Raw genomic sequence first — 27,121 nt, 5'->3', positions numbered from 1 at the left:
TTCTTTAAGAAGGCACGGGGTGCTCAGAAAGAGATGAGCAAAATAAACATTTAGTGACATATCTTTCGAGAACTTCTTGCAACACTGGTGTTACAAAGGACCATGCCGAGTACTACGTCTCACCGTCACTGTTCTCCTGTGTCTCTGTGTTAGTTGGTGCTCACACTGGCTTCCTTTTGACGCAGTCTTTCTTTCTGTTGTTTGAGGAAAAAAAATCGAGTTTAGTATAACTCCTTTTTAAAAATTTTTATCTTTCTCAAATTTTGGTACATTTCTCAAATGTCAGTCTAGAATGCCAAATAGAGTTGTACCAAATGCCCCAGAAATGAGAGGATTTCTATCCTTTTTCCCAGAAACCCTCAGTTTCCTACCCTTCCCACCCTATCACCTCACAAACACACAAAATAAATAACCAGCTAATCAACCAACCATATCCATCTAAAACACCTGCCTTTACAATGCCAGGCTGTTCCGTTCTGTTCTCATCTTCTGTGACAAAGGTCCTAACTTCGTAGTGTTACTCAAAGACTCCTCCCATTAGGAAATGCTCAAGAAACAGTTTCTAGGAAGTCTAGATATGAAAAATCACTCTTTCCAAGTCAGGCGTGTCTGCATGTGACCAACTTGGCAGGACCGAACAGAGGCTATGCAAAATGGAGGATGACGAGATTTAGTCTCTGCAGAATGGCAGAAGCTCCCATTTTGCCAAGGATGCTCTGCTCCGTTCTTCCTGAACTTCCTTCCCAGGGACAGCCTTCTAATGAGGAAGGACATGAAAGTCTGATGGCAAGATAAACAAGAGTACACAGAACAGAAACACAGACCTCACTGTTTCTAGGACTTAGACGTAAATATATTAAGCATAGTAAGACACATGGGTGTGTCTGGCCTTCAAGGTGGACAAATAGAAGGCTAAAAAAGAGATGGAACAAGTACAGTCCTTTGCAAAGAGCAGGTGCAGAGAGATGCCCTTTGAGAACATGTCCTAAGCTTCTTGTGACCTAGGAGATGTGAAAATGCAATGGATTACTAAATTGGCCTAGATGTAAACTTAAGATAATTTTTAAACACCCATCCTGTTTGGATACCATGCCTGACTTGTGAAATTGAATCAGGAATCAGTTTATGAGCTCTTCCCTAATTTCCACCAAAACAAACAGGCGACAAGACAAACCACCCCAAGGAGCAGAGGATCACAGCTGAGAGCTTATTCTCCATGGAGGTCACCAATAAAAGAATGCCACGGTCCACCCACTGTTTCCCCTTTGTCTACAGGCCTGAGTCCATTCTCTCTGCCCCTGAAGATAAGGCTTGGCTGTAAAAGTTAGGATAGAGGCCCAAATAAGAGGCCTGGGGAAAAGGGCAGTGTCTAATGAGGGAGGAAGACAGAAATAAGAGTTGAACCCACTGCCAACAGAAGATCACGCACAAATGTGCGCCACAAACGCATGGTCAAATGGGCACAGAGGATGTGTCCATTCAGGTAGGAGCTCTGTGAGCTAACCATGGCTGTCCCTGACCCAGCTGTATGGCCCTGACTTTCCCATTTCTCACTCATCGACTTCACTCAACATTCATTGAGCTGCTGATGGGGTTGCGATGAGAACATCATGGTCAGTCAATAGAAATAACCTCACTTTTAACTTACACCCCACTTAGATGGTCAAAGGATTTAAAGCAGCCGGCAAAAAAGTACTCGTGGAGAATAAAGAAGCAAAGTAACTTCACTAAGGTTTTACAACTAGTAAGTGGCTGATCTGGGATTTGAATCTCTACATCTAAATGGGTTCCTAACCCATTTAGCTTTTCCAGCTGTAACAGAGAGATTCCTTGTGATCCTTACTGAAAATGGGACTGTGGAGGACGAGAGTTTCCCCTCACGGCTAGGAAGACAGACAAGCCTGCTTAGCTTGTAGCCCAGGGAGAGCTGTCGGGGGACCCAGAGTCTCGTTCTGGTTTTGGCTATCCCTCTGTGAAGTGATCCTAGGTAAGCTGTATCTTTCTGCATCTCAGTTTTACCAGCTCTCAAAAGAGGACAATCCCTGCCCCTTTCCTTAACAGGGAGAAGGAATTGGTGAGGGTGAGAATACTTAAACATTTCAGGAGAAGAGTGCTTTGAGATGAGGGGAATCATGGCGTGGGGTGCGGCGCGGAAGGGTGTGAAATGGCAAGTGACTACATTTGTTTTATCAGGAAATGACCTTGTTTGAATTTGCTGGAAGAGCGCTCGAGGCAGTGTTTGTTCCTCACTCTGTCCTCCCTTATATTCTTTCTTACCCATATGCTACTCTGGGATGGGAATTGAGAATCTGGATACTACTCATTCCTCTGAGTTTTATCCTTTAAATTCTGACCCACTCCTGGTGCACCTCAGTTATAATGAAAAGTCTTGAGGTTGTGAATGAAAAATGCATCTCACCAGACTAGCCGTGGGGTTAATTTTCTTTGTCTCCACTTTCTTCTCCGCTGTTAACTTGCTGACTGATTCCTGAGCCATTTTCAGTCTGGAATGGAAACAGGGAGGGGGGAGGGGAGAGGAGGATAAGAAAGGAGAAGAAAAAAGGAAAGAAGAAAGAGGTCAGGTTAAACAGAAATCCAAATGCTGTTGAATTAACCAATTAGCAGTTTGAAAATACAAGGAACGGTTTTCAGTGCTTTTCATTACTAAATTCAAACTTTGAGAAGGTGACTTTTCTGGGTTATCAAAGCTGAATTTCCTTCACTGGCTGAGAGGCTCACCGGGATGTCTTTGGGGAAGTCTGTGCTTTTGCAACCAATGCGGGAGGAGTTTCTGATCTATGGAATACTAGATGGATTCAATGTACTCTCAGGGCACACTTCAAGGCTCTCTGGCTTGTGATCCACTCAGTAGGTAAGATGAAGACAATTTTGAAAACTGAAATTTTGGAGAAACATACGAAAACTATAAATATTAAAATCCACCAGTTCACATTAAGAAAGTGAAAAGACAACCCACACAGAATGGGAAAAATATCTGTAAATCATACATCTGATAAAGGACTTGCATTCAGAATACATGAGTGACACTTACAACTCAAATAAAAAGACAAATTACCCAATTTAAAAAAACAGGCAAAGGATCTGACTAGACATTTCTCCAAAGACATACAAATGGCCCATAAGCACGTGAAAACACGCTCGACATCATCAGTCATCGAAGTACAAAGCAAAACCACGATGAGATTATCACTCCACAGCCACTGGGATGGCTGGAATTAAAAAGAAAGACAGCAACAAGTGTTGGAGGTGAGGATGTGAAGAAATTGGAATCCTCCTACATTGCTGATGGGTCTGGAGAATGGTACAGTCACTTTGGAAAACAGTTTGGCAGCTTTTCAAAATGTTAAACATAGTTACCACATGATCCAGCCATTCGACTGCTAGGTATATAAATATATGTGTACCCAAGAAAATGAAAATGTATGTCCAGACAAAAATTTATATATAAATGTTTATAGCAGCGTCACTTATAATAGCCAAGAGTAGACACAGCCCAAATTTATATTAGCTGCTGGATGGATAAACAAAATGTGGTATATTAACACAGTGGAATATTACTGAACCATAAAAAGGAATGAAGTGCTGATACGTGCTACCATGTGGGTGAACCTCAAAAACATTAAGGTAAATGGAAGAAGCCAGCCAGTGACAAAGATCCACACGTTATGTGATTCCACTGATATGAAATCCAGAGACAGAAAGTAGATTAGCAGTGCCAGGTGCCGAGGGGAGGGGAGAAGGGGTGTGACTGCTAAGGGGTAAGGGGTTTCTCCTAAAACTAGGGAGCAGTGACGGTTGCACACCCTTGTGAATATACCGAAAAACCACAGAATTGTACACCTTTAAAAGGGTGAATTTTACAGTATGAATCATCTCAATAAAGCTGCTATAAAAAGTCAATTCCACAACATGATGTTATTTCTTATCCGGCTTATCAATTCAACGAAGTAATATTTCTTATCCATCAGACAGGTGAATCAAAGTCAGGCAACATCGACTGTTACTGGGGATGTGAGGAAATGGGAAGTGCCGAACTGTGTATGAGGGCGTGTAAGTTGGTACAGCTTGGCTTTGGCAGCATCAGCTGAAACTGAAAACAGACATACCCTGTGGGCTATCAATGACTCTTCTAGGGAGATACCCCGAAGAAACTTATAATTAGACACACCTTTCACTGTGACCATATATGCAGTAATGAAAAACTGAAAACCACCTAGCGATCAGATTCAATAGGATAATGGATAGCTGATAAGAGCAAATAGTAATAGCTAACATTTATTGGGTGCTTACTGCATGTCTGGTACTGTTCCACCTGCTTTATTTGAATTAAACCATTTAGTTCCCACAACAACCCTGTGAGAGAGAAACGTTCACTACTTGTATTTTACAGGTCTTAAGCACCGTGCAGTGACGCTTGTATATGATATTCATTTAATGGAATACGGTATAACTGTGAAAAGGAATAAACTAGATCTGAATTCACCAATTATGGATATCAGAAACATGATATTGAGAGAGTGATGAATTCTGCAGAGTGACAGAGTGAAGAGGCCATCTAGCCTGGTGGTTAAGTGCTCGGCTCCAGAACCTGACTGAGATCAATTCTCAGCCCCACTGCTTACTAGCTGTGTGACGCTGGGCAAGGGACCTCTCTGTGCACCTACAAAAAGAGGATAACAACAACAGTGTGGGCTACACAGAGTCACTGAAAGGACTGAGAAAGTGCTGCTCTAGGCACTGTGTAATCACTCAACATGTGTCCACTACTATCGTTACTGTGTATGCAACATGCTACCTTGCATATGTATTGGGGAATAGTGCCCACAAAACAGTGTTGTTCACAGATGCCTGCACAGTGTATGTGAACATACATGTAAACATCTATTTATATGCGGACTGGAAAGATACTAGTTTCATGACAGAGGTTATCACTAGAAATACAGAAGAGAATGACATTGGGAGGTAGTAATGTCTACCAGAATTTCATTTCTATCTATAATACTTCATTTTTCAATTGTAAAATCTTAAAGAATATGTGGCAAAATGTTAACAATTCTAGGTGGTGGGAATATGGGTGTGTTAAATGATCCTTAATATGTTTCTTTATTTTTAAAATGTCTTCAAAAATATTTTTAGGGCTTCCCTGGTGGTGCAGTGGTGGAGAGTCCGCCTGCCGATTCAGGGGACGCGGGTTCGTGCCCCGGTCTGGGAAGATCCCACATGCTGCGGAGCGGCTGGGCCCGTGAGCCATGGCTGCTGAGCCTGCATGTCTGGAGCCTGTGCTCCGCAACGGGAGAGGCTGCAACAGTGAGAGGCCCGCGTACCGAAAAACAAAACAAAACAAAACAAAACAAAAATATATATATATACATATTTTACAAATACCAAATATTTAAAGACCCACCAAATCACAGACATTAAAAAAAAGAACATGCTTTTTCTTCAGGGCCTCAAATACAAACCTTTCACTCAATATTAATCACATACTCGCTTAATATTGAAGAAGTGGCTGAGTGCCTTAGCTCTTATCTAATTTTGCACAATTTGCTTGAAACACACGCTTCATAATCCAATCTCCCTGCCCACATGCACTAGTTCAGTGAATTCAACATGCTGACTTGTGCATCAGAAAAGAAGTAAAAGTGAGACAAAGACGAGCAATGATTTATATAACCCAAGAAATACATCTGTGAAGCTGCCGTGAGAACGGGCACTTCTGGACAGGGGCATAGGTCTGAGAGTATACACCACACTACCTACTAAACATTTCTGCTTGCAGCAGTAACTGTGACTATACCCACACAAGAAAGGAATGCGCTAGAAGGTTCAGAGCCAGGTCAGACTACATTGGAGACTGACTACTAAGGAATCTGCAAACCAAGATGACGGTGCTGTCAATGAGGCCACAGCTTGTAGCATCTACTTTTCTTGGCGTCTCTCCGGCAAGATTTGTTTTCAGAGAGAGCACTTATTAGTGACCCTTTAATCCACATTCCAATGGAATGGTTTGGAATTACTATTTCTCTCTGGGGTCCCTAACTTTTAGGGCACTTTTGGGAGTCATCTTTTGCTTAAGTAGTTCCTTTTCACCTTAGAATTCTGGTCTCTTCTTTCAGAGTTGGTCTTCTACCACACTCCTGGCTCAGCATCGCCTCCCCCAATTCCCAGTTTTACTTCTCAGAAGCCCTGCGATCACTTCCCACGTTCTCTCAGTATCTGGGGGGGCGGTGGTCGGGGATGTGGAGGCCGGGAGCCAGCCTAAGGTCCTGTCCACACTGCTAACCTTTTCCTACTGGTCAGTGGCTGTCCCGCAGACTACAGGCTCCCATGCATACCCCAGGCTTCCGGGGACAATTCTGATCTTGGTGACTCCATCCTGCTCGTCTCTAAATGTTCTCATTCAATTATGATGTCTCCCTCTCACAGGGCACTCTTGAAAAATCATCAAGGATTGGGAGAAAGCATAGCTTGGTGGCAAGTAGCTTCAGCATCAGCGAGGCTTGATTCGAACTCCAACTCTGCCAGTTACTAGAAAACTTGGAGCAAGTTAATCAACTCTCAGTTTCCTTATATATAAAATGGTATGATATATATAGCGCATATATATGTATATATATATACACAATTTTAACTCCGTGGTATTATTGTGAGGATTAAATTAATTAAAATATCTAGTAAAACCTCTAGTATGCATGGTATATAGCAAGTGGTCAAGAAAGGATAACAATTATGGAACCTTCCATCACGGATATAAAGGATTGCTCCTTAAGAATGCACAACAGTAGTTTCTGCCGACAAATAAAACAAATGGAGCTATTAGCTAAGTACTATCTTGTAGTAATAGCATTTAGACGTGTCCTGAAGGCAAACCACATCAACGAATGCTATTACCCCGAGATTTAGCAAACCAAGGGAACTCAGCTCAATTTTTCTGATCTGGACACAGATTCTAAAAGTCATAACGAGAAGCTACACTTTGGTGCAGGCATGACATAAATTTTTCAAACAAATAAATACGAGAAACTATTTCAACTTCAAAAGGAAGATTCCATCTACTTCCTCCCATTTTTCCAGGTTCCTTGGAGGTATCATAAGTAAAATTTAAATTTCAAATAGTATAGAACTTCTGAAGAAATATATATTTTTCATGTTCACCTTGTTTTTCTCGTAACCAAAATAACACTTGTTCCTTATAGGAATATTATATATCTATACACAGAAAGATTATATTTTCAGTTTATATTATATATTTAAAAGCATAAAGAAAAAGTAAGACTCACTGGCCATTTAAATACTTCTCTGAGAATGTAGTTAAGACATAATGGGACCAGTTAACGAAAATTATCACATACAAACCTCTCAGCTAGACAGTAAGATACATGAGGGTAGAGATGGTGGCTATCATTTTTATTGCTGTGTTCCTAGCCCTTGATACAGTAGCCGGCACACACATACATGCCATGAAAAAATAGAGACCTAGAGAACAAAATCGAAAAAAACCCCTTTACTTTCCTGAAGTACTGCTCACTTGAATTTCTTGAAAATGCTGAGCCATGAGGCTGCCCGGGCGTTCAACCTGCATGTTCGTGTGGGGCTTCCTGGTTTAATGCACTCCCGTCACTGTCTTGAAATTATTAGTATATGTATATATATATATATATTTTTTGGCCGCACTGCACGGTATGCAGGATCTTAGTTCCCTGACCAGGGATCGAACCCTGCAGTGGAAGTGCGCCTGCAGTGGAAGCACAGAGTCTTAACCACTGGACCGCCAGGGAAGTCCCTTGAAGCTCTTAGTTTTTGAACAAGGGGAGCCCCATAAATTATGAGGTTGGTCCTGTCTCAGACTTTCTAGGACATTTAAAGTCATTTTATCATTAAAATGGAACATTTTCCAACCTTGTATTTCCAAGGCACATTTATTACATAAAGAACGAGAAATCTGGTTGGATAGAGTTCATACCTCCTGCCAAGGTTCATTTATTTCACTGTGTTGTGAACATTTTTACGCACCTGCTTTTTACACTAGACTGGAGCTTCTCAAAAGCAGATAGAGGACTTCACTGTCTTTCTTTCCTTCACATTTTGCACAGTAAAGTGGCATATAGTATATGACCATAAATAGTAAGTTAATGAATGAATAAATAATTATAAGTGATTAATCTCTGGACTGTAAAAATTCAGGCGTCAAGAATGGTTATGGGGGAAAACATTCATGTCCGTTCAGGTGCATGAAAATATAAAGTCACTGACTCTCACCTGGATGAATACAACATCATCAGTGCTCAAAACTGATCCTGCAAAATACAAACCAGCAGATTCTCACGAGATTCTCTACATGTCCTTAACATTAGAGGGCAGAGCTAATTGTGGCGGGCAAGGCTGTTTGTCAATGGCTTTTGTATCATACAGTACGAAACTTACCCTTGATGAAAGACAAACGCTTAAATATTCTGACAGTCTGGCTGCCTTAAGTCCGTTGTTATGATGGAGCATATAGGCAGGTCTTAAAAACTGCCTTGACCTGACGAGAGACTGATGGTTGGATGACTGGGTGGTCAGTCAGTCAGTCAATCTGTCTGTCTGTCTGTCCACCTGTCTCTCAAATGTCCTTCAAAAACCATGGGCAAAGTGTCCTATACCTGCTGAAGAAGCTACAGCAAGCTGCTATCATTGATCACATTAAATTCACCCAGCATCAGTGTTCTGGTAAAGATGTGGGAAGAGACTGCAGAGTAGAGGTCAGCAGTGTGATCGGCCTCTGGAGGGTTTAAACAAATGTAAATTCAGTTTCCATCAACCACAGGAGGTTTAAATAAATGCGAGCTCCCGTGTGTAATGCAGAGACTTCACACAAGAATACAAGATTCTCACCTCCCTTACAAAACTGGAAGGTGTGGCAACATTGAGTGGCATTTCTGTGTGGCAACACCTCAGTCTGCAACACTTGCCATCACTCCCCATCCTATTCTCAGCCCGAGGCTGTCCAGTGGTACCATCTACCAGCTTGTTTGCACAACTGGTTTTCTTATACCCGGCACACACCACTCATTTTTGCTGCCCGCCTGGACTCTCTAAGCTTCGAAGTTTTGGCGGGAGACTTGCTGGAAGGCTTCTGTGATAGTTCAGGAGCCCAGGGATGAGGACCCAGACAATGAAGTAGTCTTTGAAATGATCTAGTTCCCTCTGATCTATCACTGATGAACATGGTCTCGATTATCAATGTGTTAACTCTTAAGAATGTCACCTCCCGTCTCAAAAACTCTCAGTGACTCCCAATCAACTTCAGCTGGGGTAGCAAAGGTTTCCTATAAAGGGCCAGAGAGTCAATATTCTAGACTTTGTGAGCCATATGGTCTCTGGAACTACTCAACGCTGCTGTTGTAGCATGAAGGGAGCCCTAAAAAATACACAAATGAAGGGCAGTGCAATGTCGTGTTCTAAGAAATTTATTTACAAAAACCAGTTGTGGGCTGGATTTGAACTATAGTATAGGATCCAAATTCCTTACTCTGGCAATCAAAACTCCCTGTTTCGAACTTAGTTTACTGGTCTGTCGTACCTTTTCAGACCCAGATCTGGTTCAATAGTGTCCTTGGACAAATCACTTAACCCTTCTGAGCCTCAACTCAATTTCAACTTAAAAGTGGAAATAATACCATACCTAAATAACACAATTGCTATGAAAATTAAAGACACTTATTATCTGTGATTACTTATCAAGCATCCTTTCCTTCACCTCACTCCACGTGTTCCCTGTCCTGTCCAAACTTCTCACTCTTCTTTCTACCAAGGTTTTCTCACCCCTGCATCTCGCTCTTACTGTTCCCTCAATGACTTTTTTTTTTTTTTTTTCGGTACGCGGGCCTTTCACTGTTGTGGCCTCTCCCATTGCTGAGCACAGACTCCAGACGCGCAGGCTCAGCGGCCATGGCTCACGGGCCCAGCCGCTCCGCGGCATGTGGGATCTTCCCGGACCGGGGCACGAACCCGTGTCCCCTGCATCGGCAGGCAGACTCTCAACCACTGCGCCACCAGGGAAGCCCCTCAATGACTTTCTTACTCATTTCCATGTGTTCAAATTCTTCCTATTCTTCTAGTCTCAGCTTAAGTGCCAGAGTCATGAAAGCTTCCTTCATCTCTCTTAGTCAGAAGTAATTGCTCTTTTCTCAAGTGAAAGGACACTTTGTGCCTCTCTTACGGCACTTAGGAACTTTTCCTCTTAGGACTGTATAGGTGTCTTATTTCCCTCAAACCACTGGAACAACTTGAAGACAATGATCACGCCTTCTGCATACTGGGTCTTCTCCCTGATCCTGCATCTAGCACTGTGCCATGCAGCAGTCAGCTGTTAGCAAATATCTAAGTGAAAGACAGTGACTTGCATCGACAGCTTTTCTCTGCTTTACCTCAAACAAGCCTAAATGTTTAGTAAATACCCAGAAGTTGTAGGACAATTATCTTTTGCATTTAGCCTTGGGAAAAAAATAAAACATAAAAGCATGAAAAACTCTAGCTCCAGTTATTGATTAGCTGGTTGAGTCCTAAATACGGAAAAAGAAAGGGTGCTTAAGGCCACCCAAATGTGCTAAATATTTATGCATGTCAGATTACATACATATCCCAGGATTCCTGAAAGTATCCACATTACTTTGCCCCCAAGGAGACTGAGGCTCAGAGAGGTTATACAACTTTCCCCAAGTCTGGAATTTGCCACTCTCACTTACGAGGTAAGAACTTTGTTGCATGCAGTCAGAGAGAACTGGTTGGACAATTTCTAGCTACAGCCATGCTCGATCTCTCCCTTGGCTTCACTGCTCATGGACTTGTCTTTGGTTCTGGCCTAGATCTTGGTTCTGTTTTTGTTTCGGGTCTAAATATTTATGCTAGACTCTCACACATAGTTGCTCATGATTGCTCACAGGCAAATACCTAGACTTGATTTCAAAGGTTACATCTCATGCCCTCTAAAAAAAAATTCTGAAATATAGGGAGGAAGACATACAAGTAAGTTAGAGAAAGAAAATAACTGCTTTCAATTTACAAATGCTTTAATAAAAGTGATTTCTGAAAACCTTTTCTTCCTTTCCGTTATAACACATCCCTAGAGAGTTATTAAGGGCCCCAGTAAATTTCAGTTGCTGCCAGAGTCTACTGAGGAAAGACGTGAATATGAGATAGGACAGTGACATGTGTCCTCAGATGGTCCTGCTTAGTCCTTGTTCTACAGAAATGATTTGCAACCTTGGTTGGCTGGGGAGGGAATTCTGCTTCCAGTCAGAAAGCTACAAGAGAACATTATTCCCATCCTAAATGAAAAGATCTGGATATGGTACAAAATCACACTTTTTCTTAACCCATTAGAGAGCTGGGATCACAAGGCAGCTGAGGCAACTGCATCCCAAAGAGTGATACGCCTTTCCATTTAAAGGCTCAGGCTCCCCACGTTACAGCCTCCTTTTCTGGGAGATCTGGCCATGCTTTGGGGTGTCTACAGGCTAGATGTGTATTCCTGCAGCTGAATCAGACCAACTCAGAGCACAGCCTTCTGTGAGACTGAAGAAGTACGATGTCTTTATTCTTTAGACATCCAGTATTTCACTGGCTCGTGATGTACAAGGCAGAATATACCGAAATCCTCCTGAACTTTACAATAACAGAAGTGCCTTCATTTTTAAACATAGGGATTGGGCATGCCAGCCAACCAAGAGGTAAGTGAGATATAGGAGGTGGGGTAGAGTGTTCAGGCTGTTTCGTACTCCTTGTCACTAATGGAAAAACCAGGAACTTAGAGCAGCATTTTCAAACTGTCTTCCAAAGAGCCTCAGCAAAGGTGCCTTAGGAAAAGAAGGAAGAGTTAAGGATTCTCTTACCCCAACATCTGCAAGCCTGCTTCAACCAGAAAAGCTTAATTTAATCTGTTTTATATATTGGGGTTTCATGAATGTTTTCCTTTGGATAAAAAAAGCTCTGCTGTTTGGGAAAAAATGTTGGAAAACGTTATGTATGGAACGCAACAGAACCCACTGAATCTCTTAGGCGGGGAAGAGAAAAAAATATCCTTCCTGTTCAGGAGAATGAGAGCCAGCAGAAGTCTTCTTCCTAAAGAACTGCCTAGGGCTATCTGGGAGATGAACAGCTGATTAAGAAGACAAGGCCTCTTAAAAGAATGGTTCTTCTGACAGCCATAGCCACCGGATTTCAGCTTTGGGGCTCAAATCAAAACACAGCCAGTTCTGCCACTCTCCTCTGTGTGGTACTTTCCAGATATGTTCTAAGCCTGGGAGATGGACAGTCTCTGACAAATACAGACAGGCACCGTGGGGACAGATTCAGAGGAGCCGAAGTGTGGGAAAACTAAGTGCCCAGGGGGGCATCCACTTACTTCCCTGTCCTAAAGTCAGGAATTACCTTACATTTCATTATGGTTCATTTTCTTTGTGGTCTTTCTGGGAATTATAACTGATCTTCCTGATTTGGGTCCTATTCTACTCTCCAATTTCTATTTGCTCTTACTACCCTAGAATGAAGATGAAATGAACCCAACTGATTACACCCTAAGGTTCCTCCCAATTTAATTCTGTGACTGCAATTAACATTTTCTTTGGGTCATCTGTTCTTTTCCCTTTTCCTTTCTCTCCTATTCCAAATAACTGTCTGAAGTGTAACAAGACTGTCAACCTATTAACTTCTGAATAATTCTTACGTATGAGGCTAGGTTACATTTTTAATGAAAAAAAGTCACACAGGCAACTAATGGATGTCTGGACACAGCTGATCTCAAATCATGGCTCAGGTTGGAATCTACGCCCCAAAGAGTGGGGTTAATTTTAGTATTTAAAAATGAGTAAATGGGGCTTCCCTGGTGGCGCAGTGGTTGAGAGTCCGCCTGCCGATGCAGGGGACACGGGTTCGTGCCCCGGTCCGGGAAGATCCCACATGCCGCGGAGCGGTTAGGCCCGTGAGCCATGGCCGCTGAGCCTGCGCGTCCGGAGCCTGCGCTCCTCAACGGGAGAGGCCGCAACAGTGAGAGGCCCGCGTACCGAAAAAAAAAAAAAAAAAAAAACGAGTAGATGTTTTGGAAGAGGCAGAACTATGGAGACAATAAAAAGATGAGTGACTGTGGGGCAAGGAGGAGACGTGACTAGACGTGCACTAGAGTGCAGAGGAGCTTTAGGGCCGTGAAAATACTCTGTATGATATTGTAACGATGGATTATATTATTACGCAATTCCTCCGAACCCACAGAATGGACAACACTAACAGGGAACCCTAAGGTAAAAACTATGGACTCTGGGTAATTATGGTGTGTCAATAATATTCATCTTTGGTTAAAAAAAAAAAAGTAGCATTATGATGAGTGATGTTGATAATGGAGGAGGGCTACACATGTTTGGGGACAAGGAGATACATGGGAATTCTCTGTAGGAAATCCACCTACCTCTCAATTTTGTTGTAAACCTAGAACTGCTCTAAAAACATATTTTTAAAAAATGAAAAAAAACAGGTAGATGGCCCCCACAAATTACCATTCTGTTTTAAACGCCTGTTGGTTTATTTATTAGAAATCCTCTAAATGAAAATGACCAATTCATTTCAGCAAGTGGAAAACAGACAATCTGGTTATGTTACCAGGACACACTTGCTAACAAATCACTCAACTCTTGTAATGTTGACAATGGGACTGAGGAAGCGACTTCAGGATTACAGAAGTAAAGTTTTGCCTATAGAGCTACTAGCTTCAAAGAGGAATCTCTGTTAGCCATCCAGTACAGTGTGACCTAAAAGCATTAACCACTGCATGACCCAGACCACGTACACATCTTCACTGAAGATATTCAAAGTCAATGGCTTTGGGAACGTCAGTGGATGAAGGCAAAGAAAAGGGAGGCACTGCACAAATATAGTTCATAAAATGCATGTTGGCAAAAGCATGAAAGCTGACCAGCTGTAATGTAAATCTGTTTACAGAAGACTTGATATCAATCATCGCTAAAGAGGTCAAACTAGTCTAGAAAGGGAACAGGGCAGGCTTCTGTGCACCAGTATGTGTAGTAATGGGCCTCTGAGTCAGCATGCTACAGGGAATAACACCCAAGTTCCCTAAAAAAACAGGATAAATAAAAGCTGAAGGTCCAAATCACTATGTCACTAGGCTTATCCTAAAATTTAAAGACATGTGAACCAGAATCTACCAAGCACGACAACTCTTCCTTCTGGTGGCTATTCTGAAATACACAGAAGAACGTGATCAGCAAAGGAGCATGAGAAAAACATGCCCTTGTCCATGGCCCCGGAAACTGTGGCCTGGGGCCCTTTGAAGGGTAGATAAGGTTTTGTGGGATGGCACCTACTGAAGGTCATGCTTGTAAATAAATAACTTGCCAGTCTGGCTTCCCAATGTGGGTTGACTTTACGAATCATTGTTAGGGACACCTCCTTCTATAAGTAAATGGTACTATTTTTATGGTCTCCCTTTAGGAGAAGAAAATCAGAGACAGTGTAGAAGAAGCTGCAGAGATGAAATACCAACTGACTAGCCACTCTTTTCCTGTGATCTCCCTGTAGCCTTGAACTAAGTAGCATTAGGTCAGGGAGCAAAGAATACTATCCGAAGGGACTTTGGGGAGGTGTGGGCGTGGCTTTATTGCTTAAGAAAGCTCAGTAGCACACGGTTTTTTGTATTTTAGATGGAGAAGGTTGAGGGCAACATCCCAGTGTTTTCGTCATTAGGATTCCCTGGTGTTAACATCGTAGGGGTTGTTTTTAACGTTGTGCTTTTAGAAGGCGTAACTATGTCAGGCTACCTTTCCGGCCACTGCCTAGTAGCCTGGACATTAGAGGGAAGGCGTGTGAGCTTTGTGGGGTTTCTTTGCATCTTCTGATACTCCCAGGCCTCCACAGGTACTGTCCTCAGTTCACTGAGGACACTGAGGTTGTTTCTCCACAGTTGGGGGAAAGGGGGTTAACATCCAGCTTCGGTTCTAAATAAGTAAATGCAATCAGGGAGGCCTGCCAGGGGCCTTGGGAACTGCCCTTATTTCTACCCACCTTGACAACAGTCCCTCACGAGGTATTTCTGAATTCTTGATATAACTACTACACAGCGATAACAGTCATGAAAGCCAATGAAATAAAGTCACTCTTTATGGTCAGTAAAGAACCAACGACACAATATACGTATAACTGATTCACTGTGCTGTCCACCTGAAACTAACACAGTGTCGTAAATCAACTATACTTCAATTAAAAAAAAAAACCCCAACAACACAAAGACTAAATTCATTAACTCCTCAGTGTAAAGGGACACTTCTTCCTCACTGCTGCAGCTGATGGAAGGATCATGGACTCATCTATGTGGAATGCTTGCAACGGGTAAGAAAATAAAACTCGGAGAAGACAGCCATAGACAATATGAAATAATGGGTAGCCTCGAAATCATTTATCTCAGGCAGGCCAGCAGGGCCACAGACTTGGACAGACACACACTCTTCTATGCTTATTCCCTCTTCAGAGTCTGACCCTTGACCTTGACTAACCCTTCCATCCCTGTGTCCCCCAGGCCAGTCTCACTAGCAGCCACGGTAAGACAGACCAGCAGGAAAGTAAGGCAGGTCTTAGACTTAAAAGACTTAGCTCCTTACACGTCAGAATCTAGCCTCTCAGTGATTCCATGATAAATTAGCCCATCACTTCCACTTCCTACATTTGACAACTTTCCCTACCTCATTCCTAAGATATTTTTCTATTTACAATGAAGGAAGTCCTCCTAGAGACCACATTTCACCAGCTACACAATCAGCCACTTGATAGCTTTTGCGGGTTATCACTTGTAGTTCCCAAACACACTTTGACTTCAAATGATTAATTGCAGAACAAAGACCGCTTCCGTTTGCAGAGCGTCTCCCCCAGGCCACAGGGGAGTGGAAGTGGGGGGGGGGGTGTCCTGGACTTGCCCTGGAATGCATGATCAGTTAAAGCCAATCACTCTGCACTTGGTAGACGAAACACCCTGAGCCGCCCGGGCGATTTAGGTGTGGAGTGAGAGGTAACAGCATTGCGTTTCCTTGTTCGGGGAAAGGCGTCTGGGAGGCAGCCTGGAAACTCAAGCCGGCCCTGGGACATAAATCTGCAAGTTTAATTGCAATGCATTGCTTGTCTTTGGAAGACATTTCCAATCCTGATAATGAAGACATGCACGTGCTCGTAGATGCCAACTCCCGCCCCCGCTCCCACCTTGGTTTTGAAACCTTTACCACCTACCAAGTCTCACCAAAAACTGGAACTGATCAGAGCCTGTTTGCAGGGGTGACTACAACAAAAAGGGGGAGGAAGCAGGGGAGATTGGGTGGAGCAGGCAGCCTTTCTGGCGCCCCTCAAAGCATACTACCCAGGCAGCCCCCTATTCCATCTATTCTCTGCCCAAGGCAGGAGCTGTCAGGAGTCCCACAGATGAGCAACTTAGAAGTATTCTAGCGGAATGAAGGAGACTTACTTTGGGTTTCCATTGCTGTCTGCCAGGCTAGGGAAAGAGCGCATGGACGCATGCTCTCAAAGGTTCTTATGTGAGCTCTGAAGAGGTGTGAGGCTTGACACAGCCTGAATCCCAAGGACCTTCACTCCCTTCTTTCTTTCTTTCTTTTTTTTTTTTTTAAGACAAATTGAAAGTAATACAGGCAAGAACAGAGAAGGTGATTGTTTTACCCCATTAACTAGTATTTCTTGTTTTGAACATGTCTATCCTCTTTAACCAAGCTATAAAGATTTTAGATACTTGAGCAAAAGCAACCCATATGGGATATGTTTGGGGAATTCTACCACCAAAGTCTAAATAAATAAGATCTCTCATCTATCAGCAGTAGACAGCAAATTCTGTAATCAATTTCAACGTGGCAAATGAAAACACCGTGACTGTTTATTTGTTCGACAAATAATAATTGAGCACTCACTACGTATAAGGAAATATAAGATGCTAGAGAGAGAACAAAGAAGTATGAGGCATTGCCCTTGTCTTCTACAGCTTATGATTTGAGGGGGAAGTGTCCATAAGAAAATGAATGAAAAAGAAATCACTAATGCCCAAATTAAAGAGATAGTAACCATCTCCCCCTGCCCCAGTTTTGGAGGAAAGATAGCTCACAGAGATTGGGGAAAGCTTTATGAAGGAGGCATTGTGATCCCAGATTACACTCTTCCAGAATAGGGTCTCACAGCTTGTATAGCACTTAAGAATGAACAGGTATTTTGAAAGTACGTGCTTAAATCAAGCTGATTAAGTGGTGCACATTTATGTTATGGGAATGCAAAGTGCAAATGAGATGAGAGACGGTGTGTACTCTGAGGATGCACAGGAAACACAGCAATTAGGCTGGCCCCTGAGATCATACTATGTGATTCCCCCACAATGTGTGTTGAGCCTCCAAGCCCAGGCCTTTGCCATGTGATCTCCAAGGTGTCCTTACCCCTTTCATCTCTACTTAGCTGACTGAATTCATCTGCTCCGTCCAGCTCATTTCCCACCTAAAACCACAGGAAATAAGGGCTGGAAGAGACCTTCACCATCACCTGAGTCTAACAGTTCCTAAACTTGGCTGCCTGTAGTAAGAATCCCTTGGGAGGATGAACTTCTTCCTCCCATCTCCAAAGCTGACCTGATAGATTTCAGCAAGGGATGAAGCCAAGGTATTTACTGAAGCAACCAAACACAAAATGTGTTCTTACTCATCCTCTCTACAAGGAGCTTTCTAAAACTGCAGATCCCTAGGTTCTAATCCTCTGGGATTCTGATTCGGTAGATCTGCTCACTTTTTTACAAAGCTCTCCAGGTGATTTGGAAGACCTGCCAGATTGGGGAGCAGCTGACATCCAACATTCCCGTACTGGCTTCTGAATCCCTTCTACAACTTCTGTGGAGGGTGGCCCCGTTGATGGCTAACCATCTTCCCAAAGCCCTCCCCGGCCTCCTCATTCCTCAGGAATCATTTCCTCCTCCAAACTCACACTGCCCAGGATCTTCAGTGCTCAGTACTATGTCGTGAAGTCCTTTCTCTATCAGTAAATAATTAGCAGGCTCCGTGCTGGAGAATGCACCATAGAAGATACGATAAGGAATGGGTTTATGTCCTAAAGGTGGAAAAAGACACGTAAAGTGCTAAAGTAACAAGTTGGAAGGAATTAAGTGCAAAAGGATTGTAAGAAAAATACGCTATCCGAGACCAGAGAAAGATGTAATTCTTTTACTTAGGGGTATTTCAGAAGACTTTTAGGGGAGAGGTTTTGGAGGTCGCCCTTAGAAGATGACTATGTTTTGACCAGCAGGAAATAACTGGGACAATGCCATGTAAAGAAATTACCCAATGAGAACACCAGGCAAGAATGTGTAGATGTGAGAAACACTGAGTCAATATCATGGGTATGTGGGGGATGAGGATATGGGAAATGAGGTTGGAAAGTGAGTTAAGGCAAGTTTTTGGAGGCTTATGCTCTAATTTGGGAGAAATACAGAATACTTGTAAAAGCTCAAGCTTTAGTGTCACATAAGACCTAGGTCATTATCCCCATTCTGTTGCCTAGGAGTGAAACTGTGATGTTGGTAATTCGTTTACTCTCTCCTCTGCTTACCTGCACAATAGGAATACGCTTTTTCAGGGCTGTTGTAAGGCCCCCAAAGTTAATGAATATAAGTACCAATCATGGCTGACTTTCTTCCCTTTATTTCAGAACAGAATATGCTGAAACAGGATATGTTCAAAAAAACAGATGTGATCTAACTTGTTTTAGAAAGATAGCTGGATACAATATTAAGGGCCAATGAAGAGGAAATAGAAAAACTATAGGCAGAGAGAACAGTCAGAAGGGTGTAGCAATAATCCAGGTGAGAGATGAGGTCCCGAACTAGGCAAAGCCACCGAGAAAACAGGATGAAAAAGAATAACCACTAAGGAGGCAAAACTGAGAATTCTGTCAGCTGCGGGTGGAAAGTGAATCTTGGAGCATTAAAGACAGTTCAGGTTTCCAGCCTGCCTTTGGCTACTAGGAGGAGGAGAAGGGTGCAAATGAAATTTAGGGACCCTCAGAGTAGGCATACTGACTTGCAGATGAAAGTCAGGCAGCCGGTGGGAACGTTTAGCGTGAAGTCGGAGATCTAAGACTTAGAACTAAGAGGTTGTTTCTGGGTAGGAGGACTTGGCAAAGAGGTGACAGGTGAAGCGATGAGAATGGTTGGGATTAACTAGGGATAGAGTACAGAGCAGAAAAGAGGAACAGAGATCTGAACCCTGGGGAAGGTCCACACTTAAGGAATAGAAGAAAAAGATGAACCGATGAAAGAAATAGAAGAGTGGCGGTCACCTTTGCAGAAGGAAACCCAGAATACCCTCAGAGCATCTTCAAGATGGAAGAAACTATCATCAGTGTCAAAAGCTAGCAGTGCCAGGGAGTTAGCTGTCTGATTTCACAAATGGGAAAGGTGGCAAAGTCTGCCAGTAGTCTCAACATCCATTTCTTCTGCTCCCTTTAGTAATGGAACCCATGAGTCTTCAGCTGGGCCCATGGCTCCCAGATAAACTTGCATTTCCTGGTCTCCCTTGCATATAGCCGTGAGACTAAGTTTTGCTCAATGAAATATGTGTACCTTCCAGGTCCACCCCCCTTTAAAGGAAATGGTGTGCCCTCCCCTTTCTACTGGCAGGAACTCAGCAGCAGTGGTGCTGGCAGACGTGATGTGAGCCATCTTTACACTTGTGAATAAGGACCACACCTAATGATGGTGGCCACAAGAGAAGAGGAATCTGGGTTCTGAACTTCTAAACAATTTATACTCAGATTGTTAGGCAAAAGTAAAATAAATTTTTCTTGTTTAAGCAACAGTTACTTTGGTCTTTGTTATGGCAGCCGAGGCTTTATTCTTACTGATACAGAAAGGAGTGGATGTGTGTTATGGAAAAAGAAATGAGGAAATGTATATAAACTCTTCTTTTAAGAAGATGGAAGGAACAGGAGATCGCTAGTTTCCAGAGGAAAGAGGGTCAAAAGAGGTGTTTTAATTTTTAAGAATCAATGATCCCATAATTTTTACCATTTAGAAGTCTACTGTCCCCTCTCCTTACTCATGGCATATTTTTAATTCTGCAGAAGTAGTTTTAAATTCATTGCTTGGGAAATAAGTGGGTTTTATTCTTTGTGATTACAATAATCACACATTCTGTTTATAAGTTAGCTTGTTGGGACATTTACTGTTTGTGTATTTGTACAGAACTGCCTTCAAATGTGACTTAGGAAAATTCAAAGTTTTGCCGAGTAACTTGGGGGTGATTATTCGTATTATTAAAGGGGTCCTTTAAAATACGAAGCTTCCGAGCAGTTAAGTGTATATAACTCATTTAACCACATAACAGAGGGTTAGGGTAACTTGTTAGACGTTACTGTAATGATCATGATTGAATAAATAAAAATTTTAGTTTATGGAACTTTTTCCAGGAATAACTATCATACAAAGAGAGGAATTCCTGCGATGTCTACACTGCAATCAACGGCTTCTTTGTGGGTTGAGTGATGGCCTCTCTAAGTTCCCAGCTCCTGGTCCTAAAGTGACCTGAGCAGTGAGCCCTGAGAACAGCTTTGAGATAACTCCACAACAGCTCTGCTGTCAAGGGTATGGCAGTTGCAAAATTAACCATAATAACTGCAACTAATGCACCTAAAACAAAAACTCTGTTGTTATTTAGCTGAACTAAAAACCCCCAAACTAACCATCCATTCCCCCATGGTGTAAATTATGGTTATGTATATAATGAAATGTCTTATTTGCCTTTCACATAAAATTCACCAAACTCCTTATTCACTCATTATTTACCCATTATGGGTTTTTAAATGGTACTTTTAAAGTCTGCTTTGGCTCAGGGTTGAATTATTTGCCAAGACTTTATTCCTGGAGTCATGAGCCCCCTAGGACTTCTTTACCTTTTGCAAATTCATAGCTCATTTTGTGGGGAGTAGTCGTTTGTGGCCTCTGTGTGTGCATGTGTGGGCATATGTGGGGAGCAGTCTTAACATATTCTAAATAGTGGAGAACGTCATAAGGAAGGGTTGTAATCCCAGAATAAACAGGAAAAAAAAAAAAAGAAAAAGCAGAAAATGAGTAAAGAATAGTCACTAAAGGTAGCAGCAAAAATTAGGTTATCTCCTTGCAACTATGCATATGCTCGAATAATCTGTTGATTTAATAGGTGGAAGAAATGTGTGTTGCAAAAATTCATTGACTGGTTTGGCTGTCAAGAGACACAAATACAAAACTGCATGAAAAGGTAAAATTGAGGCAAAGCTGCCTCTCAGAATAAAAATCTTGATGCACTTTCATAAACCAGTAAACGCAATGTTGGATGCAGATGAAAATATTTTTGTGTGTATACTTTCAGTTAAAAAAATGTGGTCGGGCTTCCCTGGTGGCGCAGTGGTTGAGAGTCCGCCTGCCGATGCAGGGGACGCGGGTTCGTGCCCAGGTCTGGGAGGATCCCACGTGCCGCAGAGCGGCTGGGCCCGTGAGCCATGGCCGCTGAGCCTGCGCGTCCGGAGCCTGTGCTCTGCAACAGGAGAGGCCGCAACAGTGAGAGGCCCGCGCAAGGAAAAAAAAAAAAAAAAAAAATGGTCTTCAAGACCAACCTTAGTATTTTAGGGGAGGAACTGGGAGTATAAGCCAAGGAAGCTGTAGACATTTACCAAGTCCAAGAGGACAGTGAAAATTCTCCCTGCCTCCAAATCTCTTCCCCACTCACCACCAGACCTTGGCTTGGAATGTGTTTCAGCATAATCCCCTATGAGCTCAAGAGCAAAGGTGAGGGGCGTTATCTCAGAAATAAAACAGTTTCTCAAAATGTTAAAAAAAAAAAAAAGTAGTTTCTAGATTCACAGAGATTTTGAGCTAGAAAAGATCTTAGTGAACATTTGGTTCCTGCTTCATCCCAATACATACATTTTACAGATATGATATTTGGGTCCTCCAGGCAATAAGTGACTGGCCCAAGATCACAAAGCAAATTAATGGCATAAAAATGCTGGGTTTCAACTCTCTCTCTAGAGGTCTTTTTTTACACTACTGAGCACTGCCAGTAAGTACTCAGCAGGGGTAAGAGAAGGACCTGGTATACTCCACTGGAGGATGAGTTCTAGTACTAGGGGCGCCATGAGGACTGAGTGGGTCACAGACTGAAGGTCTAGGGAGGACTGAGTGGGTCACAGACTGAAGGTCTAGGGAGGCGCTCTGGATTTGGGCCTAGACTCAGAAGTTTTCTATTTTGCCTAATATTGGCATACGACAAGCAAAGTTGCATGCCGTTAATATACCATCATACAGTAGCCTGCTCTTCTACTGAGAATTAATCTGCGGGTAAACCATATCCCCAGTGAAATACTATGTCTGTTCTACTCGAATACAGAATTGTGTCCTGATACCGGCTTAATAATAGGGGGTTTATCATTCATTTTCAAGGCACAAGCACACTGGACGTTTTTATCAGTCACCTGTACATGTTCAGACATCGTTCTGGGTCTCATGAGGGGTAGCTGTTACCCTGCTGTGGAGCTGCATCATTTCGATTTTGCATCAAGCTAATGTGCGTCCCTGGAAACCATACTAAACAGAACAAGAAGTAAATATTCTCTATCCCTTAAAATTGACCTCAGGTGACCTAAAGTAGTTTTCAAAACTTCCATTTCATTTGGAAGTGAATCTGTCTCTTTGAAAATACTATATTATGGATCCTTAATTTTTCTCAGTGATTTTTGGGGTTTTAGTTGGCCTTCAAATACCTCTCAAAATCAAGGGGATGAAATTCCTTTGGATGGGACCCCAAACTATAGTTTTTTTTTTTCCGCTAATAATTACAAGCTATGAGGTTCTCATTTGATTATGAATTTAATTTTTGAGGATGTCTTCATATTATCTTATGCTACCTCCTGACATTTAGTGTTTTGGGGATTTGCTGGAGAAGTACAATAAAAAATGACACTATCAAACATCATTAAATATGGGTCAAGACAAAGCAATCATATTGTTTATCATTTGGTTGTAATAGAAGAATTCAATTCGCTTATTTCACCACAACGAATATGTGATTCCAGTCGTTTAAAAGCTAAAACCCTTAGCAGATAGAGAACAACTGAAAAAAATCCTCACTTCACGAGAAAACCCTTGGATATTAACCAGTTTACTGAACTGGATGAGCAGTAATATATATAATGCGCTAACATTTCTTAACAAAAAGATTTTTGTAAACAAGCTGCTTCCACAAATACTTTATGAGCCATCATTAACTTTCAGAGATGTTGATTTAGGTTGGAAACCTTGGTGATCCATCTCACAAAGCACGGCTGGAATGAAGAAACCCCTGAAATTGCTAAATGAGAAGACCTGAAAAGGGTCCCGGGAAGTCATGACCCTTTAAAGGTGTTGGTTTACAGAGTGTGAAGTAGGCAATTCACCAGCTATACCCAGGAAGCAGCACAGCAAGTGCCCATCACTAGGAATCAGAGAACAGGTCATTCTGAAGGGTGGTTGGAACCACCGCAGGCCCACAACAAGTGTGGTCCAACTTCTGTGATAGGGAAAAACTCCTCCATTTGGAATACGGTCCACGATTTCAATAGAAGATTATTCAATTCATTACCGTCTCTTTTGGTTTTTTGGGACCATTTTTAGGGCTCCAAGGACAGATTCACTAAGGGCTAGGATCAAAATCTCAGGTGTAAAATCTTTAGCAAAGGCTGGAGATTCAGGGCCCTCTGAGGGGCTCCCTGGCCTTCGGGTGTGGACGTGGAGAGCTGACTGGCCAGCCGCTACCTTGTTAGAGAGAGAGGAACGTGGCTCTGTCACTTTTCCTCTGAGGCTCACAAAACACAGAAGCTTATTTTAGCTTCAAGGGCTAAACAAGAGATTGCAGGGTGAGAACAATGAGTGGGATGTCAAGATTTTTAGGGTTGTTTTTTTCCTGTTATTATCAACAATCTATTTTCTTAACGATGTCACTTAACTTTTTTCTCTGCTTCATTTTATCCCTATAATGGATATACTCAGTTTAACTTCCAAGTTCCAAAAGAGTTAATGGTGGCAAGATGTGTTGATAAATATTTTTAAAGCTCTTTGACTTCCTTAGAAAGAAAGCAGGCTTGTGAAAAAATTCCCTGAGAAAATATTTAGAGATTCAGTAAGACTGAGTCAAGAAATCTCTAAATTATGAGCCCTTAAAAGTAGCTTTTTAAGGTAAAACATATTAGTGTACTGTGTGTGTCTGTGTAGATATATTATGTGCATGCCGTCTCTCTGATTACAAAGTAAAGAGCAAAAATAACTGTATTTTGGAATTTCAGGTCTCAATGTTTAGTGAGATATAGACGCTACAATTAAACCACTTCCCTTCATTTGTAGAATTTGTCTGCGACTCCACTTTGAATGACACTCTTGTACATCTGTTCTGCAGGAGTAGTAGCAAGACCTGTTTGAAGTTTAAATCCATGACACCCTTTGTAGAACTGTGGCAACCTGATCAAAACACTGCCCAAGCAGAAATGCTTTTGTGTTCTGATCAACAGGGCCCAATTCAGTCTCTCTCTGAGGAGAACGCGCGCACACACACACACACACACTCTCCCTATATTCAGGGCCGAGGTTTTCCTTCTACCCCCAACTAATAAAATCAGGAGGCTGCAATGAGGCGAGCGGCACGCAGTTTGATGTCCTCAGCAGGATACGGGGAGTCAGAAGTGGCGCTGTAAATCCAGAGCGGGGCTTCAACACCGTGTTAAGTGTGGCCCGACTCTCAGAGATTTCCCTTTGATGCAAGTTCAGTATATTAATGGGAAAAGCATTCACTTTTATTTGTCTGTACTGTCTGCGACAGCAAGGCTGCCTCATTTAGCCTGGGCCAACATGAAAATACACAGAAAAGCAATCTGCTGCTAATTAGCACAGCTCCCCTTTCATTTACTAGCTAGTAATTGGAAGGGGTTAAGAAAGTGTAACTTATCAGATCACGTGAGTGTATTTGCTTGTGCGGACAGCAAGCCTCCCCCGAATTTCCCTATGAACTCTGAGGCAGTAATCCTTCCTCAACATCCACTTGATCTGAAAGGCGATACTGACACGGGTGAGGTGCACACACTTTGTTAGGTTTGAGAGGGAGGTTTCCTAAGACCCCCGAATGGGGTGTTAATCAATCTATTAGAGCCTTACCTTTCTTTAGATATGTTTTTACTCTCCCGTTTCCAGATTGTCTTGAAGTCACTGCAGAACTCATACCACACCATAAACACGTAGTTGGGTGTGATCTCCTTCTCACCAGACTTTGGCTTCATCCCAAAATATCCTACTGTTGTTTCAAAACTGCAAATGTAGAGGAAAAAACAGTGAGGTAGAGGGTGAGAGGCTGTCAACGCTAATACCCATTAGGGGAGGAGAGGGGACACCGGGAGAGTTTCTCCCACACGCTTCGCTTCTCTTTAGCACAGAAGCCCAGGCTTGAGTCACTGCGGCTTATCCTAAGCCTCAGTAAGACCTACGTGTTCAAGCCAATTATCTAAGAAATTTAACATGACTGGGGATACTCCTGGGCACATCTTATCTGTATAAAACCAGGATGTATGATTCCAGGGTGTATGTAGGTAAAACTTTTGGGGTTTGTTCTTCATCTCAAATCCGTGTCATTTACCTGCTCTTTGTGTTATGTTGAATGATTACGTGGAACACTAATGACATGTTGGTTCTGTATCACCAGCAGTGGACAGTTAGAGAGCCCACGGGGAGTCATCAATCTGTTGAGTGCTTCACAGAAAATCAAGAGACTGTTCTGTCCTTATTCTGGCATCTGCTGGCTTTATAATCTTGGGTCAATCATTCAACACTGGGCTCTCAGTTTTTTCAAGGGTAAAATAAGAGACGTAGACCGAATGATATTTAAGAAAGCTACATTTTAAAGCTTGATGTGATACAGGAATACAAACCATCAATGTACAAAAATACATATAATTGAGGATATAGCAAGGATTGGAGGAAAAACCATTTTTGATCTTAAAAAATGATCTTTAACCCAGTCAGAAAAGAACCCAGGTTTTACAAGGGTGATTCCCAGATATCACTAAGAACCTCCTGACCTACCCCTTGGAGGTTCATTCCCAGATGACTACCCAGGCCTCCCAAGCAGCCCTTCTTGGAGGCACTAGCTTGGCAGCAATTTATAGCTCTGCCCTCATTCCTTCTCCCCACCCACTCCAAGCCCCACAAGCTCATTTGCCATGAGCAGGAACACTTAAATAAATGGGCCCCTTTTCTAGGGTGTTGGAAACTAATCAAAGCAGGAACGGCTGGCCAGGTTTATTACTCAATGCTCTATCATCTGTTCAGACACAGCGTTGTTTTTCTTTTTTTTTTTTTTGTGGCCATCCTGAATACTGAGTTTCTAATGGAACGCTATTCAACGGCGATTGTAAAACCCTGAAGCCCCATTACTGTTATGGAGCATACTTTCAACTCAGTCTCAGTTATTGGGCACTATGTATCTCATAAGATTTTATCACATTTCACAGATGAACTGTTAATTGATTCCATGGCTATGATTAGGTGAGATCCAAGCTGGAGCTGCAGCTATGAGTCCCATAAATTCTTTGTGCTTCTGTAAATAATAAATCTGTTTTTAATGCAAATTAAAACTACTGGTCAGGGAATTTTGGCTCCCAGTTATTAAAAGACTAGAAGTGCATAGGTGGAGAAAGGCAATAATTGCAGTAATTTCTTGAGGGACTTCTCTTATAATTCCAAACACACATATTTTGGAGCAAAACCAGAAAGTAGCAATGTCCACTTTTGCCCAGGCATGACTCCTAATTCTGTGGCAGTCAAAACGCTGAATATATTTTTTATTTCATTCAAAATGAAAATTACATTGATTGTAGCATGGAAATTCGTAAGCAGAGAGTTCTGTAACCTAAAGGAACAGGCCATGAATTTCTTATGGAGTCACGGGCCTTTAGAACTGGAAGGGACGGACCTGTCAGTCTGTCCAATGTTCCCATCTTACAGCTGAGAAAACAGAGACCCAGAAAGATGGAGTGA

At 42.3% G+C, this 27,121-nt stretch overlaps 1 protein-coding gene across 2 annotated transcripts in view; it reads right to left on the bottom strand.

The window, feature by feature from the left end:
* Window positions 1-149: 149 nt before the first annotated feature.
* The window catches only part of FMN1 (formin 1), a 396,758-nt gene continuing 369,786 nt past the window's right edge, over window positions 150-27,121 (bottom strand). For both annotated transcript variants that reach the window (XM_065872037.1, XM_065872038.1), the window contains 3 exons: window positions 25,247-25,396; window positions 2,420-2,504; window positions 150-194 (listed from right to left, as the gene is read on the bottom strand). In XM_065872037.1, coding sequence (XP_065728109.1) covers window positions 150-194; window positions 2,420-2,504; window positions 25,247-25,396 — 280 coding nt within the window. The remainder of the gene's footprint in view (window positions 195-2,419; window positions 2,505-25,246; window positions 25,397-27,121) is intronic.

Source organism: Phocoena phocoena, chromosome 2 (assembly GCF_963924675.1).
Source record: "Phocoena phocoena chromosome 2, mPhoPho1.1, whole genome shotgun sequence".
Lineage (NCBI taxonomy): Eukaryota > Metazoa > Chordata > Mammalia > Artiodactyla > Phocoenidae > Phocoena > Phocoena phocoena.
Note: the sequence above shows the minus strand (reverse complement) of the source record. Positions and strands in the feature narration are given on the sequence as shown.